Source organism: Dioscorea cayenensis, chromosome 14, assembly GCF_009730915.1.
Source record: "Dioscorea cayenensis subsp. rotundata cultivar TDr96_F1 chromosome 14, TDr96_F1_v2_PseudoChromosome.rev07_lg8_w22 25.fasta, whole genome shotgun sequence".
Classification (NCBI taxonomy): Eukaryota; Viridiplantae; Streptophyta; class Magnoliopsida; order Dioscoreales; family Dioscoreaceae; genus Dioscorea; species Dioscorea cayenensis.
In genome coordinates, this window is record NC_052484.1 from 18,997,599 (window position 1) to 19,016,015 (window position 18,417).

The following is an 18,417-nucleotide window of genomic DNA, read 5'->3' on the forward strand; positions in this document are numbered from 1 at the left end:
CATTGACTATTACCCTAATTAAAATTGATTGAATTGAATATTTCATAACTAAAACAAAATTTTAATTAAATAGGTAATGATTTAAAAAAAATCCTCCATATATATATATATATATATATATATATATATATATATATAGTATGTAATTGTGTATTTTTGAAATGTTTAAAATAAGATATTTAATATTATTTGTTTATGTTTTTTTCAAAAAATTTTATTTTTTTATATCAGAAAAACAAAAACATGTATTAGTGGAGCAAGTGGGGATATGGACTATGCACATATGAGTACTTGGATCATTCGCACGCAATTACTATTCATAATTTTAAAACTATGCTCTCACTCTCCCTATTTGGAAAGATTTCAACAGGAAGTTTGATATGAATAGATCATTTTTTTTTTTCATGATATCTAAAACTTTTTTTAAAAATAAAAAGATAAGTGCCATAGTTTTTTTTTTAAAATACTTGAAGGTTTATTTATAAATTCAATTTTATAATTTTAATAAAACTCGAGGAGTGAAATGCAAATAATTGTTTTTATTTTTCTTTTAAATTAAGTTTCCCCGTTTCCTAATTATCGTTTTCAGTACTCGAATTCCGCGGGGCAGAGCGAAGCTGAGGAGTTGTTAGGGTTGCAATGGCGGAAGGAGGCGACGACGACGCCGTCCTCAGCGACATCGAAGGAGATGATCCATCGCCTATCGTTCTCGCCACCGGCGACGCCGATCAGTCCTCCGCCGCCGCTGATCACCGTGTTCGTGAGCTCCTCACGGAGCTTGAGGAGGAGCGCCGTGCTCGGAAGGCCGCTGAGGATGCCCGCTCGGATCTTCAGACATCCTTCGATCGCCTCAAGGCTGTCGCCCATGATATTATTAAGAAGCGGGATGAGGTCTCTAAGGCCGCCGATCGTGCCGCCGGTGAGCTGTCTGAGATGGTTAAGGTCAAGGATGAAGCTGTGAAGCAGAAGGATTTGTTGCGGTCGGAGATGGAGGCTGCCGCACAGATGCTGGTCTCTGGGATCGATAAGATCTCGGGGAAGGTCAGCAATTTTAAGAATTTCTCTGCTGGTGGCCTCCCAAGGTCGAACAAGTACACGGGGCTGCCGGCCGTGGCGTATGGCGTGATCAAGCGGACGAATGAGATTGTTGAGGAGCTTGTCAAGCAGATTGACGTGTCAATTAAGTCGAGAGACCAGGCGCGTGAGCTGATGGAGCAGCGGAATTTTGAGATCGCCATCGAGGTCTCCCAGCTCGAGGCAACCATCGGCGGGCTCAGGGACGAGGTCGCGCAGAAGGGAAAGGAGATTGAGAACTTGGAGAAGTTGGTGGCTGATGGGAATGCCAAGGTTTCTCAGTTGGAGAAGGAGATGGCTGAGCTACGGCAGTTTGGTGAGGAATGTGATAACAAGTTAAGGGCTTTTGAGACTAAATTAGATTCCCAGAGGCCGTTGCTAATTGATCAATTGAATTACATATCCAAGGCCTATGAAGAGATCCATGGAATTGTCAACATCATGAATGGGGATGCATCAGATCAGTCAGAGGCATCAGACTCTTTGTTTATGTGGAAAGAAGTGGATATGGATATGGATGAGAACTTACAGACTTCTTCCGAAGGGACCAAGTCTGTTTGTGAGCTTGCTAAGGTGGCCTTGGAAAAAGTTAGGGAAGGAATGCTTAAGAGGAATGAGGAAGTGACTGCTTTGAATGAGAGGCTTTCTGAATTACTTTCAGAGAAACAGCATATTGGGACCTTGCTTCGAAGTGCATTGTCATCTAAGACAAATGAGATTTTGCAAGTTGCGGAGGATGGGTTAAGGGAGGCTGGAATTGATTTAAAGCTGAATGGCCACCATAAAGATGGGCTAGAAGATGTAGAGGAAGACGAAGTCTATACCTTGGTAATTATCTGGGACTGAGTGTCTTACGGAAATTATGGTCTCCAAAAGTAGCATAGCCTCTATTTTTCCCATTGTGAGCTATAAACTTAAAATTGGCTCTGAATCTGATTCTTATCCTCATTTGCAGGCTGGTGCTTTAGAGAATACCGTCAAGACATCTCAACTCAAGATCATAGAGCTGCAGCATTTGGTGGAAGCACTCAGGTATCTGTTTTTACCAGAGCCTTGTGTTGATCAAATTTCTTATTTTGCTGCCTTTAAATTTAAGAAAGGAGGATCAATTCGAATTTAAAGATCATATTGACTGGACATGCTCTCTGATATGATATTCTTATCATATTTTCATGTCGAATATATCAAGTACAAAACATAATTAATTAGGCCCTTTGTAATCTATTTAATGATATTTCTCAAACTGCTCTTTGCTTAGTGTAGACTTTATAATCAATCATTTGGTCATTGATTTTGTGCTAAGCTTCGCAACCTACGGTATTGTCAGAACCGACAAATAACATTAAATCCGCCAAAAGTGGTATTTTTTGTTTTATATATATAGAGAGAGCTTCAATCATCTAAGCACACTCGTAGAATTGAAATTTACGAACAACCCAACCTAACCCATAATTTGCTCTCACTGTAGCAGCTTAATCGGTTATGTGCTTGCCTAAACGTCTGTAGATGATTTATTTCTATATATATATATATATATATATAAATGAAGTTGGCTAGAAATGCTTGAAAGCAATTGTTTATAGGTCTCTTATGTTAATCAATCAAAATATTGGCCATATTGAAGATGGTGTGTAGTGCCCTATGAGACTATGGCTAAGTGCATGAAGTGGTATGGATGCATTCTGGTGAAACTTAATTATGCTACAAGGTAGGTAACTTTTGGATAGCATTAATGCTGAAGTAGATGACATTGTGAGAACATGCAGTATTAAAGTATATTCAACATAAAGTAAATACTTTGTATCAGAGATATGATAAGAGATCATGGTCAAGTGGTTTAACTATACTTATTGACGGTCTTGTTTTGAGACAGTATAAGCCACGAGGTCATGAAGTCCTACATAGGTCAAGATGAGAGCAATTGGAATAGCCAGTATTAAAGTTAGTGATATTTATAAGGTAAATGATGATTTCCTTCAAAAAATTTTCCAATCTTGAAAAAGTACATTGTATATAAATGGGCGATTTTTAAAAAACTAAAAAATAAAAAAAATTGAAGATAATAACCTAGAAGAAATAATTGAAAATCTGACCCTATTCCAGTGTTTGAAGCTGGAAACAAAATCAAATTTGTGATCATGTTTCCTCTATGGTTATTTTCTATTTTTTTTAAATAATCACCTTAAGTTAATTTATTGCTAATACATGTTTATTAAATGCAATCTTGACATACTTAATTTAATATTAGCTCATTTGGCTGTTTGACTTCTCATGTTCCTTGTATGCAATTGTGGAGATGCATGTGGATGCCAGTGTCCATTAGGAATCGATTTAAGTTGAGGATTAACAAGCTATATTAGGAAAATCACCTCATCAGTGGCTGAACACCTAATATAGAGCCTGAATGTGCCTTCAAGAAATTTATATGCTTTAATACTTGCTCTTCAAACTGCCCTTGACAAACGCTTACACGTCAAACACATCTTTGTCAACACAACCAACCCTCAAACTGTCCTCAGCAATCCCAATCCAGTCACCACTTGGCGTTTTTGTCCACAAATTTCACATATTAGATCTCTCCTGGACGACCTTGGTTCACCTTGTATGCACTGTATTCCTGGTGCTTGGATGACTCCTGCTATCAACTTAGCTACTCACGGCTTCAATTTCTCTGTTCTCAATCTATTTCTCTTCGGCAAGGACTTACCTCACTGGATAATGAAGACGTTCAAAGATGCTGGGTTTAGATTTTAGCTGTTTTTTTGTTTTCTTCTTTCATTGTTTCTATGTCTTTCTGTTTTCTTTGAGTTTTGTTGTTTTCTTTCCTTTATTTTTCAATAAATTAGCCCCTTTGGGGTTCTTTTAAAAAAAAAAACATTAAATATTTGAAGATTAAAATTTTACTTTTGTAAACAACAATGTGTTTATTAATATTAATATTTTTTAAAAAATAATTATGAAACATATTTATTCAAATAATTGAACCTCTTAAAACGAGGTTTGTAAAGCGTTTGGTCATGGGGGATTGGGTTTAACTTTCCAACCAAACACTTTCTAAGTGATATCACATGTTAACCTACTTGTTCATTGTGCTGTTTGTTGACAACTGTGCATTTTGGGCTTATTCCCAACCAAACATCCTTGAAATGATATCATATGCCTACTTGTATACCGTGCTGCTTGTTGATAACTATACATTTTGATCTGTCTTCTTTCGAAATGTTCAGTTTGTCCTGTTTTACTCAATAAAATTTCTTCATCATTCTGATGAGAATCAGAACACTGAAGTATATGAAAATTTGAAGTAACTGCACCTTCATAATACAATATAATTGTACATGATGGTTTACATTAGGGGAAAAAAATCTAAGCCATTGACTTGGTTTTATGCTTTAGGATGGTGAACAAGTGCCTTGAATATAGAAGAATAATTTCAATACGCATTTTTCCAATCAGATATGCCCTTTTTAGGATATTTGGTGGATGTGCTAATGCTTTAACATGTGAAAAAGCATATGTACGAGATGCTTAATTGTACTTTTAGCTCTTATGGTGATTTTGGCAATTGTTGTTCTTATTTGCCTTTTTATTTATTGTATGCTATAACTTTACTGGCTAAAGGGCAGAGTCTGGTCTTCTAAAAGCGCATTTAGATACTCAAGCAAAGGAAATTAACCAGCTAAAGCGTCAGATAAAGCAACTTGAAGAGCAGGAGCGTGTTGCGAATGAAAGTGTAATACACTCTCTTTTTTCAACATTACACTACTAAATTTAATTTTCTTTACTGATTTATTCGTAAATTAAGGTTGCTGTTGGTTTATCCTTTTCATTTCCTTTTCATCTAATGAGTGTTTGTGTTTAAAGGTTGAAGGCCTCATGATGGATATTGCAACTGCAGAAGAAGAAATTGCAAGATGGAAAGCTGCAGCAGAGCAAGAGGCTGCTGCAGGCAGAGCTGTTGAGCAAGAGTTTCAAACACAGGTGGGCCACTAATATGCTTTTCATTTGTTTGTTTGTAGCTACCCTTTTACCTTTTTCTGCATTTATAATACATTACAGTCTCATTTTTTCCTTGTATGCTTGCTCAGCATACTGAAACTCTGCCTGATTCCATATGATAAAGAATACCATCATATTCACTTGTGTTAGTTCTCTCATCCATGAAGATTTTACTTGAAGTAGTTAGGAATAGTAAAAAAGAAGTTGAAGGAGGCGAAATTTGGGTAGATTGGGCGTCAAGTAACCAAAACTACTCATGTGGAATGATGGTTGATGGTTGATGGTTGGTGGTTGGTGGCTAAAGTTTAAATTGACCCTTGGACTAAATGGCAATAATACTGAAATAATAGCATATTATCTTCTAGATTCTATTGAATTAACTCAAAATTTACTTTATATGTTTCATGGTGTTTGCCATAATCTTGATTCAATTTAAACTTTGTTATCTTCGACCTTTTCTTAAGAATTTAACTACAATGATTTCTTTCAAACATTTCCGCGCATGTAACAAGCTAACAGCCAAGTTGAACTATTTAATTGTCAGCATCATAGGTAGGTGTTATCTTACCATCAGGTGCTGCTTGTTTCTCAACAATGATACTCCACAGATACAACAAACTCATGTCATTGAAATCTCATTGATGAATTATGATAATTTTCTGCCCCATAATCAGTTTTATTGCAAGACATGCTTACCAAGATACTTATGGTGCTAATATTGTTGGTGCATCTTATTATCTCATATATTTTCATGAAATTGTTTGACCTCAATGTCTGCATTGCACATCCCAAATTTCAACATGCAGTTGTCAACCCTTCGCCGTGAATTAGATGAAGCAAAGCAAGCACTGTTAGAGTCAGAGAACAAACTCAAGTTCAAAGAAGAGACTGCAGCTGCAGCAATGGCAGCAAGAGATGCGGCGGAGAAATCATTGAGGCTGGCAGACATGAGGGCAACAAGACTGAGGGAGAGGGTTGAGGAGCTAAGTCAGCAGCTTGAAGAATCTGAAAATCAACATGACTCAAGGAACAGAAGCAGACATAGATACGTATGTTGGCCATGGCAGTGGCTCGGATTGGACCTAGTAAGAAATCCACAAGAAACCATCCAAAGTTCTAATGAGATGGAACTCTCAGAACCTCTTATATAGAAAGTGTTATGTTTCAAGTTATTTTCAGTCAGTACTGAAGAAAATTGATAGTATCTGCACTCCATCAGCATAAACTATAAATGCCAGCTCAGCAAATTTGTTCTATGACCCTTCTGGTTTTGTCGGTATCAGTACACATAATGTATATACACACTTTCTGCTACTGTATTTAGTGATTCTTTTGTTCTCAGTGCAAGTCAACCATCCAAAAGCATCTAAGTTTTGAAATTTCTGCAGCACTGTATTCATTAGGTTTGGTATTGAAGAACATGAAATTTATAAGTACTCGGTCAATTGTTTTGCCGACTCTTGTTCAAGAAAGCTGTAATTTATATGAGCCATTGTGTCTGAGTACTCTTCCACCTCAGCAAAATGTATAATAAAATGGATGCTAATGCAATTGGTTTATATCTAATATGATATCATTTCAACTTAGCAGTGTTCATATATTTTTCTTTGTAGTCACTTGTAGTTTTCAGTTGCTATATCAACTAACAACTTTATCATATGTAATATGCTTAAGCTCTTCTGCAGCCTTTCAATTCAGCAGCTATGGTGGACTGGAAGCCAATCTAGACGCTACAAGGGTACCGGAATCCCCATTCTGTTTCACACTCCACGGGTTGATCTCAAACCACTGGTTATCGGCCTCGCAAGCTCCGTCGCCATTTATGCACAAGCATGGATTGGTGACCAGCACATTGCTAGGATCAACATCCAAACAAAGAGAGGAACCATCTGCAGACTTACTTGCAATCTGTGACTTTGAGTTTGATGTCACTTCCCAACTAGAATCAGGTGCAGTGCAGACAATTCCGAGCTTTGCTGGTTTGCCTGAAGCCGAAGCTTGCAAACAAAAGTATGTTCCCTTCACTGTCAAGAATTTCTGCGGCGTATACGCCCATGGATCGGATTGGCTGCAAGGGCCTAGTCTTAATGGATCGGTTAGAGACTTGCGGATGACACAAGTGCCCGACGTTGGATGGAAAATTTCAAATGATGATCGGCGAACATTAAGAACATGTCCTGCATTTTGCTTGATTCAAGATTCAATGTCTATGCTAAACAGATAATTAGCAATTTTTTAGGTGAAATTTGCTGATGAAGGAACTGAGTTTCGTAATCGTATTCGTATTCATGTTTATATTGGGGGAATCATAACAAGATTTCTAGTTATTTACAGCAGTAAATTAATTTGATATGAAAACAGTTCTTAAGAGTTATATCAGATATTTTATGTAAACACATATTGACTAAGCTTAATCAACCTGACAAGCTTGAGATGAGATTTTATATTTTGAAATCCAAATTTATTAAATTAACTGCTGTTGTGGGATGAAAAAATAATCACAATTTATTTGAAATGTTATTTGTTATACAGTACAACTTTTCATTGCAGATTGGAGCATGTTTCAGTAAACTAAAGAAGTAGTCAATGAAACCCCAACAGAAATTCCAAAGAGAAAAAACACAATTCTTCAATAAGCACAAAATTTTTTATTGAATTCAATTTGTTTATCTAACAATTTGCTGCATAATCAGTTATTTTTCAGAGGATCATCAGAGAAAACACTGAAATTCAGATTCTATCAAGCACAAACAAATTCAAACATACACTCTCTACTACTCAGTGGAAAGAAATTATTCAAATATATTTTAGAAAGTTCCTACAAACACATCCAAAAGAGAGAGAGAGAGAAAGAGTGAGACAGTAAGAACAATCCACTAAAAATTATCAGAAAAAAAGTTAAATAAACAGAATTTTAAGCAAATTAAACAAGTTTTATGCTCACTGCTATAAAAAAATTCATCAGAAAAACATCAATTTGATTGAAAGAGAAGAAGAGTAGGTGAAGGAATAATGATACCTGGTTTGTCCAAGGGAGTGGTGGATGGGAATGGAAGAGAAGTGACAAAAGAAGGTTGTTGCAGCAAAAGATTGGCACAGGCCATGATCAGTGGAGAAATAATTGAAACCATTTTCATGTCCATGTTTCTTCAGAATGAGGAAGATAGAGCTGCACTTTCAGTTTCAGGTCAATAACTAAGATGCCAAGCAAGAAATGTAAACGACCATGCTCAAAGTCAATGCTGGCAAAAGAAAATGCTAGAAAGACACTCAAATGGATGGAAAACAAATAATCCATACACACTTGTTCACATGTGTGTAATTGTGGAGCCTTAATCAATTATTATTTATTTTTTTATTTTTATTTTTTGACCAACCAATTTCTTGGATCTGGCATTGGAGCCTTATAAATAGTAGATTTATCCTGGTGAGTATTTTTTTTTTATATAAAAATTTTAATTCAAAATTACTTATTGAAACAATTGAACTATGATTTAGATCAACCACGTACACTTGGTCATTTAATTCATTGTATCACTAAGTTAATTATAAATATTTTTTATAATTTATTGGAATGAGTATGAGAGTTTTGGAAGCCTAGGATTTTTTTTTGAGAAAAATAAATAAATCATTTATTTATTAAAAAATAAGTCAGTGCAAATCGAGAAAACATGGCTCGTAGGATTTTTTTATTTATAACTTTTTTTTATATTTAAATAGTATAATAAAATTTTAGTTATAATTTACAAAGGAAGATTGTCCAATCATGTAAATTTAATATTTTTGTATATGTATTGGTATGATTTTGTTTTGAAAACTTCACAAATTTTATAATAATCAAAACCATTATAATGAAAGAAATTACCGACAACATGTCAAGGATTATTTATTTTTCATTTTTGTAATTTTTATACTACAATTAGACCAATCATTAGGTGACATTTGTGGTGATGTATATATATATATATCATCACATACTTTCAAATTTTTTTTCGTCTCGCTTAAACAATTCAAATCATGCACCAAGAGTCCATTTGTTTAAAATGAATTGAGAAACATGACTCAAATCACTAATTTTTAAAAAAAATTTCAAGACTCCTTTGCATTTGTATAGAAAATAACTCTTATATTCTTCCAAAGAATAATATTAATATAAATAAATAAATAAAATAAGCAATCTCCAAAATTACATGATAAATTTCTTTTCTATTGTATCAAAAATCTTCAAACATCAAGTGTCAGCAAAAAAAAAATGGTAAATCTTTATATTATTTATGATAATTCGGATAGCCAAAGAAGTTGTTACAATTGAAAGAAATGAGAAAACTATGATATTGCTCCGATGCCATGCCTTTTTCATTTTTCAACAGTATTAGAACCTTTCCCTTTAACTTGTAATTATAAATCAAAATCAAACTTTAATTAGTAAAAATAACTTTGTTTTGGACAAGCAAATTTGATGAAGAACAAAAGAATTAAAAAGATGTACCTAAGAGAAAAATTATGCTTGGGAATACCAAGGTTAGCAAGCATAAAATGATTGATCCAAAAAGGCTTACAAAATCCCCCATTAATGGAAACAAAGCTGTGATAAATGTATTGATACCAAAAATGATAAATCAGAAAATAAATCGATGAAGAGGATTGTCTTTGGAGAACATTTTCTCATCTAATCTCAAGAATTTTGTGCCAAGTGCTTTATGAATTAGTGCACAAAACATCTAAATTCATGCATAAAAAATGAAAAGCAAATAGTCCATTGAAGGACATAACTCAAGTCACTAATTTTTATAATTTTTCTCCATACTCTTTTGCATTTGTAAAGAAAATATTATTCCTCTAAAGAATTATATTAACATAAAATAACAAAAAAAAAATCTCCAAAATCACACGATTTATTTTCTTACTATAAGAAATCTTTGAGCATCAAGTGTCAGCAAAAAGGTAGTAAATCCTTGCATTATTTATGATAATTCGAATAGCCGAAGCAGTTGTTATAATTGAAAGAAGAGAGAAAACTATGATGTTTATCCAATGCCATGCCTTTTCAACTCTATTGGAGCTTTTCCCTTTAACCTGTAATTACAAATCAAGATCAAACTTTAATTAGTACGACGTTACGAACATAACTTTAATTTAAGCTCTTGCAAACTTGATGAAGAACGAAAGAGTTAAGAAAATGTACCTTGAGAAAAATCATGCTTGGGAATACAAAGGTTAGTGGGAATAGAGTGAATGATCCAAGAAGGTTTACAAAGTCTCCCATAAATGGAAGTAAGGCTGTGATAAATGTATTCATACCGAAAACGATGGATCTGAGAATAAATCGACGAAGAAGGTTGTTTTTGGAGAACATTTTTTCATCCAATCTCAAGAATTTTGTGTCGAGTGCTTCGTGAATTGGTGCACAGAACATCTGAATTCATACATAAAAAATGAAAAATCACTAGTTTGCCATTGATGATTAGTAAATCAATGAAAATATCGTTTTGAGATTAGTGCACTACATGATTAATATATGGACTTTTTTTCTTATACTTGAAATCTTTTTATTTTTTTTATAAGTATATAAAACTCCCTAACATCATTGCTAGTTTTAGTATATATATATATATATATTGAGTCCTTAACCCATAATTAAACATATGTTATTTCTAAGTAAATTTATAAAATATATGTATTAAACTCAAGTTAAAATTAAGATTAAAAAGACATGTTTTCAAGAGAAAAAGAAAGAGAATCAAGTGAAAAAAATAAAGAGTAAAACTTCAGTAACAAAATAAATTTAGATAAAAGTTTCTAACAAAAAAGAAGAAAGCAAAAACATCAAACAACAACAACAGTTTTTGAGATTAAATCACCTCTTTCTAATCCATCTAGTCATGCACATTAGTGAAAATACCAAATAGCGATATACAATTACAAAAAGCTCGTGAATTTTTTTAATAAAATTGAAATATTTTAAGGAGGTACATGTTAAACAAATAATACTGTAAAAATATAATTAAATAGCATTAAACTTACATGTTGAGAAACAATGCTTTGTAGAAAAGCAAAAGAGTTGATAAGCACTTTAGCCCATTTTGGTCCACTTAACTCACTTGGAAGGTATGCTGAAACTGATGAACCATATGCCCAATAACCAACAATACTCACACCATAATATATTGCTAGACCAATTGTGAATTGCATTGTAAGTGCTTTTCTCATGTTCACTACTGCTGGTTTTCTAAGTGTTGACTGCATAAACACCAACAAATAAATAAATAAATTAGTTTAAAATCTTTTATTTGTCTAGAGATAACTTTATTATTAATTAAGTGAAGTGTGGGGTTTATAAAGACTAAAGGCAGATTAAGATTGAGATATAACACATGATTAGTATTAGTTTATACCAAAATAAGGTGCTTTAATAAATAGAGTAATGAATTTGGTGTGTTTGTTTCTTATTCTTGAATTAAATTTCATATTCTCAAAATCTTAGTTTATTCTAAGCTAAATATCTTAATATATGCTAACGGGATTAAACTAATTGGAAGAGTTTGCTACTCCAAAATTAAAGACTTTATCTTTAATTTTTTATTCAAATAGTATTAATTTATTTTAAAATAATGTCAACTTTGCATGTATCGCACCTAAGCCTATATATATTTTTTCAATACATTATCTACTTTCCATATTTTCAGATATTTTGACATATCTCCTTCCATTGATATCCCATAACATATCTTTCATATTATTTAGTAAATATTCTTTGTATTTTTTTAGATTTTTGATTGTGTATTTTTAGCCATGAAATCCTCCAAGAATATCTTTATTTTTTTCTTAAATACAAAAAAGTTGTATAAATAGCCTTGTAGCTTTTCATTTATGAATATACAAAAACACAAGTTTGAGTTTCTTCATTGAGTAGGTGAAACAAAAAAAAAAAACTCTTCATGTACAAGATTATAGAAAAGCTTCTTTAACTGTAAAAAATTCTATCTAATTGAGTACAATTGTATGTGTGATAGCATTTGATTTCCACGGTATCAGAAATATCAATGAACTAAATTCTCGCAATTACTAAGGATACTCTCTTTTAGATTCTAGGTCTTTTTTAGTTAAAAATTCGTTTTATTTATTCCACTCACACACCATAAAAAAAATTATAAAAAGAATAAGCTAGTTATAACACAAATTTTGAGTATTTGACACTTATTTTCGATTAAAAACTTTATTCTCCTCCTTATTTTAGCTTATGCCATAATAACATGTCTTAATCCATATAAAAGGAGTTAAAATAGTTCGAATATTAAAGGAACTAGTTTTGTATTAGAGTAGTTATATTCTCTATATAAGCATACTCGTGATTTATCATTTATTAAAATTTCTATATTTGCCACATTAAAATTTAAAAAACGAATTAATTAATAACAATTCTAACCTGAATTTCAGGGAGAAGGCCAGAAGCGTTGCAAGCTAGAATAGCAGCAATTGCACCAAATGCATTAATAATTTTGTCGGTTTTGCTTCCATGGATGTTGTAATCCTCCTCTCTTTTACTCTTTTTCCCTTCATAGCAATGTTCATTTATCTTCTCAAATATTTAATAATTACTTAATTACACAATATGAACAACTAAATTTAAAGCATAAATAAAAATAAAGTTTTTTTTTAATTTTTATTTTTTTAAAGGAAAGATGAATGCATACCATCTTTGAGTAAGATTGCCAGCAGTGTGACTTCAAAAGTGATGGTGAGAATTGCTGAGAGTGCAAGCCAATTTCTCAGGGCAGACATTGTTGGGACTAAGTAAGCAAATAAAAAATACACAAATCCTGCTATCACAATGAACACTTGAAGCCTCATTGTTGTGCTATTGAATTCTGAGTTTATTTCCTGCATTTTGTAATTCAAATATCAACCTTAATATATAACATGCAAAAATATTTTTTGGCTTTTAATTCTTTTTTAATATTTACAATGAGTTTATTTTATTTGTATCAAATCAATAATTTGAATGGCTACTAATCGTTAATCAAAATCTAGAATACGAAAATTTTGGTACAAATGGCATTGGATTGATAATCTATATGATTAGTAATCTTAACTTAGAATTCAAAATACGGCGATTCTTTAAGACAATAATTTTTTAGTACAAATAATTATGTTGTATATTATTTGGTTATAAGAATATTTTTTTTTTTTGAAATATTATTTTTAAAACAAAAGAAATAAATAGAAAAAGAAGAAACCTTGAGTGCTTTTCCACCAAGAAGGATGAAGCCCATGTTTGCAAGAAGCAAGGTTAAGAACTGCAATATCCATGTTGTGTAATAAAGTCTCCTTCCTAAATTCAAAGCAAGATATGATTTACAATACACACACACACACACACACATATATATTATATATATAATTAAATGAATTATAAAATCTAATGAATTTTGGAATCATTTTTATGTAAATGAAAAACATTTTTAAAACAAATATAATTACATATGATTTTTAAAAAATACATATTAGTAAATATCTCATTGAATTTTTTTTCACCCAGATTATTAACTTCTTATTTATATTGTTTGATGTGATTGGGTATAACACCCGGTTGATAAATAAATAAATAAATAAATAAATAAATAAATAAATAAAACAAGAAATGAAATACGACCTATCTTATATAGAGATAAAGATGATAACGTGCAAATAAAAAACAGAGAAACATAGAAAATATGAATACCGAAAACGTAGCCCATGAGGTCTCGATACCGAATAAAACGATATTCATCGATGATGTGGAAGTCAGCAAGAAGCCAATTGGCATAGAAAGCGAAAGCTCCGACCATAATCAAGCAAAAGATGCCCCAAGCCCAACCCAATGGAACCAACATGAGATTTGAGAAACTAAGGACGTAGGCACAATTACAGCTTGTCACAAGCATCACTCCAACTTGTTGCCATGAATCTTTTCATTAAAAGAAAAAGGAAAATAAAATAAAAAATTATATACATTTAATTGAAGATTATTTACTCCACAAACAAAAATCAAAGTTCAGTGATCCATTAATATTTCAAAACTAACGCGGATACCATATGCATTGCAATTTACTTCATCAATAAAGGATACTAAAACTCAAGTGATTATTGATTATACAAATACATGTTCTACGGATGATTTAAAACCATTCTTATTTGGTCCTTATTAGTCTGGGGTATTTAAATAAAAATTATTTATTTCGTTTGGTCTTAAGACTAATATTGCAATTGATGTCACTAACATATAGTGTTATCATGGTTCGATTTTAGCCACTTTGATTGAAAAGACAAAAATAAATAAATCTATCTAATCTATCTAGCCGTGAAAGTGAACATTTTTCTAAGAGACAAATATATGCTTTAAAAGTTCAAGATTTTTATATATAGTCTTTTATACTAAGTAATCACAAACTATTACATTAATCATTAAATTACTTTATATTAAAAAGATTACCTCCCATTGAAATATTGACATTTTTATTCTATCCAATATCATTTCTAGTTGTGATTTTTTTTTTATATAAATATGAACAAAACTGTGATACAACGAAAAAGAATCGACCCTGATCTATGGCATTGTCAATTGTGAAAGATATAAGCAATATATTTTCAACATATAAATATATCGCATGAAAAATTATGTTTCGAAATACAAAAAAAAAGTAAAAGGAACAAAAAAAAAAACAAAAAAACAATCAACTCAGTTAATTATACATGAAATTTCAAATTTTTAAAAATGCATATACACATGTACAATTTATGCATTTATTATTTATTTATTATTATTCATGATAATATCTACTCCTACTTAATTAGACAAACAGCAGCATACAACAAAAAAAATTTAATATTTTATGAGCAAACACTAAACAAGAAGTTCAATTAGGGTACATGTATATAAATTTCAGGTTTCAAAGGGCATATTTGTAAAACCGCTCATGTATAATCATACATTTCATACCCCCTCTGTTTTTTTTACTTATCACGTTTTGGAGCTTTTCTCTATTTTTTTACTTGTCACAATAGAAATTTTATGCAACATTAAATAATTTTCTTTCTCAAATTTACCTTTTAATTTAATATACTTGTATAATTTTCATTAAATCACAATCAATTAAACATTAAATCATATACTCCATTTAGTGGAGAATTATTCTACTACAATTACTGCCTCTAGTTGTTGAGCTACTTTGAAATACAAAGTAAACGCAGCCACTCAATTTTCTTTTTCTTCATCTCAAATCATCAAGATTTTTTACCTAAAAATATATATCATACTCCCTCATTCTTTTTTACTTATCAAATTTACCTACTTCACACCCATTAAGAAAATCGGTTAGAGTTGGTTGAAAATTTTAAAATTTATAAAAACATTCTATTACTTTCCAAAACTTTCCAAAACTACCCCTATTTAAAACTCCATTAAGGGGAATATATAATTTAATACTTAGTTGATTGTGATTTATTGAAAATTATACAAATACATTAAATTAAAGGATAAATTTAAAAAAAAATTTATTTAATGCTGCACAAATTTCTTATGTGACAAATAAAAAAGAACAAAAAAGAACTCCAAAACGTGACAAGTAAAAAAGAATGAAGGGAGTATTAAATTATATTATATAAGATTCCATTTCTAGGATAGAAATTAATGCTGATGGTCATACAAACTACAAATGTTGATTTTTAAAATAATTAAAAATAATATCACTTTTTAAAAAAAAACACTGAAGTGAGACATGGGAAATTTCAATGTGTGTATAATTAATGAAATCTTCAAAATCATTTGAATGTGTTTAGATTGAGAAACATTGGAAGAAATGATATAACAACTCAAGAAAATGGAAACGAGAAAATGAAATTAAGTTTTTTTTTTAGAGAATAATCAACTATAAAAGAAAAAGAAAGAAGAAAAATAACAACACAAACAACTATAAAAAATTAAATAAAATTAAAGAAAAAAAGGAAGAAGAGAAGAAGAAGATAAGAAGAAGAGGAAGACCTTTATCAATAGCATGAGCAGAAGGCTTGACATAATCATGGTTCACTTTCTTTGAATCAATATTTAGTACTTCCACTTTCTCTGGCTTCTCTATGTCCTCTACCATCCTTCTCTTTCTCTTTCTCTTTCTCTTTCTCTTTTCTCTTTCTCTCTGTGGTTCAATTTGCTTTGCTTATAGAACACACACATTATGTATGGCTTGATTTTGAATGCATTATTATTAAGTATTTGATTTTGAAAAAGAAATTTTATGTGGTTGTGGAATTTTTTTTTGCTTTTTTTTTCTTATGCACGAATGCTGACAAACCATCTTTACACAAATTTCTTTTATTATGTTGCCTCAACAATGCCCGAGTTTCCTGTAATAAATTAAATGTTTTACCGCTCAATTTTTACAATGGTTTATGATTGTTTCCGTTATTTATATATGATCATCACTCATTGTTTGATCAATATATTTTTTTTTTTTTATAAAAAAATATATAAATGCTCTCAAAATTATTTTATCATAAAACTAACAAATATGATTAAATTCATCAAAAATAGTTTAAAAATCATGTAAAATATAAATATTTGCCAACTACGGCTTAGTTTATTAGTACTGGATCCTTGCGCACATATGAAGAAGACCAATTGAATATCACTTATGTTCCTAACACGTAACTTGTCTACAATTATAAATATATCTATATAGGACATTCTTGGTAACTATTCATGTGAAGTTACAATTTTTTTTTTTTTGTTTTTTGGGGGGAGGGGGAAGAGCTACAAATGTGGGATCTTTGCTCTAGAACCATCATCTGGACTATTTGGCTGGAACGAAACAATCGCATCTTTAACCATAATTGCTCACCAGTCTTTTCAATATTATACAAGTCTGCTAATATGCTGCTCTCCTGGCTTTCAACAGATACCGAGTCTCATCAGCAGAAAACTTCAGAGGCCTCCCTGAGGATCAAGCGCTCCCTCAACTTCCTGAGCACCAGACATACAAATCATATCGGTGATTTGGCGCACATTACTGATCCGGAGTAGTTCTACTCTACTTGCTGTTGGGTAGGCCTATGTCTCCAGACGGCAGCCTTCGCCAGTCCAGCCTGTTTCCTTTACTCTTGTTTTTCATCTCTACTTTTGTACTGTTCCGCTCGTTGTTCTCTTCATCTCTGGAGAGGATTTTAGACCGTTGTTATTTCTAGATCTTTTTGTTATTTCTTCTCTGCTATATTACTCGGTATTTTTTTTTAAATAAATTTATGGTTTATCTACTTTATTCCAAATAATAATAATAATAAATGTAGCTAAATATTATTAAAAAAACTGTCCACACTTAACAGCCAAACAGAGGAAAAAAAGAGAATTAGCTAAAAAAAAGCTAGAGAAGGAAGCTAGAGAACAACTAATTAAGAGGAAGAAAAAAGAAAAAGAAAAACTGCAACCAAAAAGCTCAGTTGATGAGTTTCTTAAGGGCATCTCCAACCATGACCCCAAATCCCAAATTTGGGGTCATGGATGGCTCCAACCCAACCCCTTTTTCCTACCCCAAATTTGGGGTAGGGGAGTAGATAACCCCAAATTTGGGGTCCAACTATTTGCACCCCAAATTTGGGGTCCCACATATTTTATATTTTTTTATTCAATATTTTTTTTATTATTATAACTAATAAAAACTTTAAGTTATTAATTTATATAATTAATACTTTAGTTAAAGTAATATTTAATATAATTATAAGTAATATTTTAAATTAATTTTAAATTTTATGAGTAATTAATTATTTAATAATAAAATTCTTAATTAAATTAATTAATGATAAATTTATTAAACTAAAATAGTTAAAATATACTAAAAACAATGAAAGAGACATGCACTATGAATTTATAACAAAATACATTAATATTAAAATAGATAATAATTCATAAACATTCACCGATAATAAACCGAGCTATTAAATAACTTTAATAAAAACTAATGCAATGCAAAAAATAAATTATATTAAAACAACATATCAATATTGTGGGAGCAATATACTAATTCCGAATATTCTTAAAAAATGAGATGTGTAAAAGAATATCTTTTTTTTTGGATTAGATTTGGGGTTTGTGGTTGGAGTATAATTTATTGTAGTGAAACCAAATTTGGGATTTGGGGTTGAAATATGGGGTTGTGGGTTGGAGATGGCCTAAGCCATTTTGGCTTTTCCATTTTTGATAGAGAGAGTTGAGTTGCTTTAATCCCTTGACCGGCTAGAGCAGCAACAATTTTGGTCCATGAATCACATTTATTGGGGGGTTGTCCAGAATTTGAATGTCACACCCCGAACCTAGCT

At 31.4% G+C, this 18,417-nt stretch overlaps 3 protein-coding genes across 4 annotated transcripts; 1 reads left to right on the forward strand and 2 right to left on the reverse strand.

Annotated features, from left to right (window-relative positions):
• The first annotated feature begins 639 nt into the window (after nucleotides 1-639).
• Nucleotides 640-6,632, forward strand: LOC120275288 (uncharacterized protein At3g49055). Its single transcript, XM_039281820.1, has 5 exons — nucleotides 640-1,902; nucleotides 2,030-2,106; nucleotides 4,696-4,807; nucleotides 4,939-5,055; nucleotides 5,880-6,632. Exons 1-5 carry the CDS (start codon nucleotides 640-642, stop codon nucleotides 6,222-6,224), a joined length of 1,914 nt encoding a protein of 637 aa, XP_039137754.1. The 3' UTR covers nucleotides 6,225-6,632.
• Nucleotides 6,612-8,336, reverse strand: LOC120275289. The gene is made up of 2 exons (XM_039281822.1): nucleotides 8,093-8,336; nucleotides 6,612-7,250 (listed from the first exon to the last, which is right to left on the reverse strand). The coding sequence occupies exons 1-2, from the start codon at nucleotides 8,214-8,216 to the stop codon at nucleotides 6,775-6,777; spliced, it is 600 nt and encodes a 199-aa protein (XP_039137756.1). The 5' UTR covers nucleotides 8,217-8,336; the 3' UTR covers nucleotides 6,612-6,774.
• Nucleotides 8,337-9,950: 1,614 nt separating this feature from the next.
• On the reverse strand, nucleotides 9,951-16,261 carry LOC120275055 (proline transporter 2-like). Of its 2 annotated transcripts, XM_039281539.1 has the most exons (8): nucleotides 16,094-16,260; nucleotides 13,796-14,020; nucleotides 13,311-13,405; nucleotides 12,768-12,954; nucleotides 12,500-12,627; nucleotides 11,098-11,313; nucleotides 10,259-10,489; nucleotides 9,951-10,149 (listed from the first exon to the last, which is right to left on the reverse strand). In XM_039281539.1, the coding sequence occupies exons 1-8, from the start codon at nucleotides 16,197-16,199 to the stop codon at nucleotides 10,000-10,002; spliced, it is 1,338 nt and encodes a 445-aa protein (XP_039137473.1). In that variant the 5' UTR covers nucleotides 16,200-16,260; the 3' UTR covers nucleotides 9,951-9,999. The 2 variants fall into 2 exon arrangements, with proteins under 2 accessions (XP_039137473.1, XP_039137474.1); XM_039281540.1 differs by lacking the exon at nucleotides 13,796-14,020 and having other exon boundaries at nucleotides 16,094-16,261.
• Nucleotides 16,262-18,417: the final 2,156 nt, after the last annotated feature.

Bases quoted from the DNA above. Each gene is read 5' to 3' on its own strand.
- LOC120275288 (XM_039281820.1), top strand. From the start codon at position 640: ATGGCGGAAGGAGGCGACGACGACGCCGTCCTCAGCGACATCGAAGGA. The intron at 1,903-2,029 runs GTAATTATCTGG...CCTCATTTGCAG, and splicing joins AAGACGAAGTCTATACCTTG to GCTGGTGCTTTAGAGAATAC. The intron at 2,107-4,695 runs GTATCTGTTTTT...TACTGGCTAAAG, and splicing joins CATTTGGTGGAAGCACTCAG to GGCAGAGTCTGGTCTTCTAA.
- LOC120275055 (XM_039281539.1), bottom strand. From the start codon at position 16,199: ATGGTAGAGGACATAGAGAAGCCAGAGAAAGTGGAAGTACTAAATATT. The intron at 11,314-12,499 runs GTTAGAATTGTT...GTGTTTATGCAG, and splicing joins GCCTTCTCCCTGAAATTCAG to TCAACACTTAGAAAACCAGC. The intron at 10,150-10,258 runs GTACATTTTCTT...TTGTAATTACAG, and splicing joins CAAGCATGATTTTTCTCAAG to GTTAAAGGGAAAAGCTCCAA.
- LOC120275289 (XM_039281822.1), bottom strand. From the start codon at position 8,216: ATGGACATGAAAATGGTTTCAATTATTTCTCCACTGATCATGGCCTGT. The intron at 7,251-8,092 runs GTATCATTATTC...AGCAAAATGCAG, and splicing joins CACTCCCTTGGACAAACCAG to GACATGTTCTTAATGTTCGC.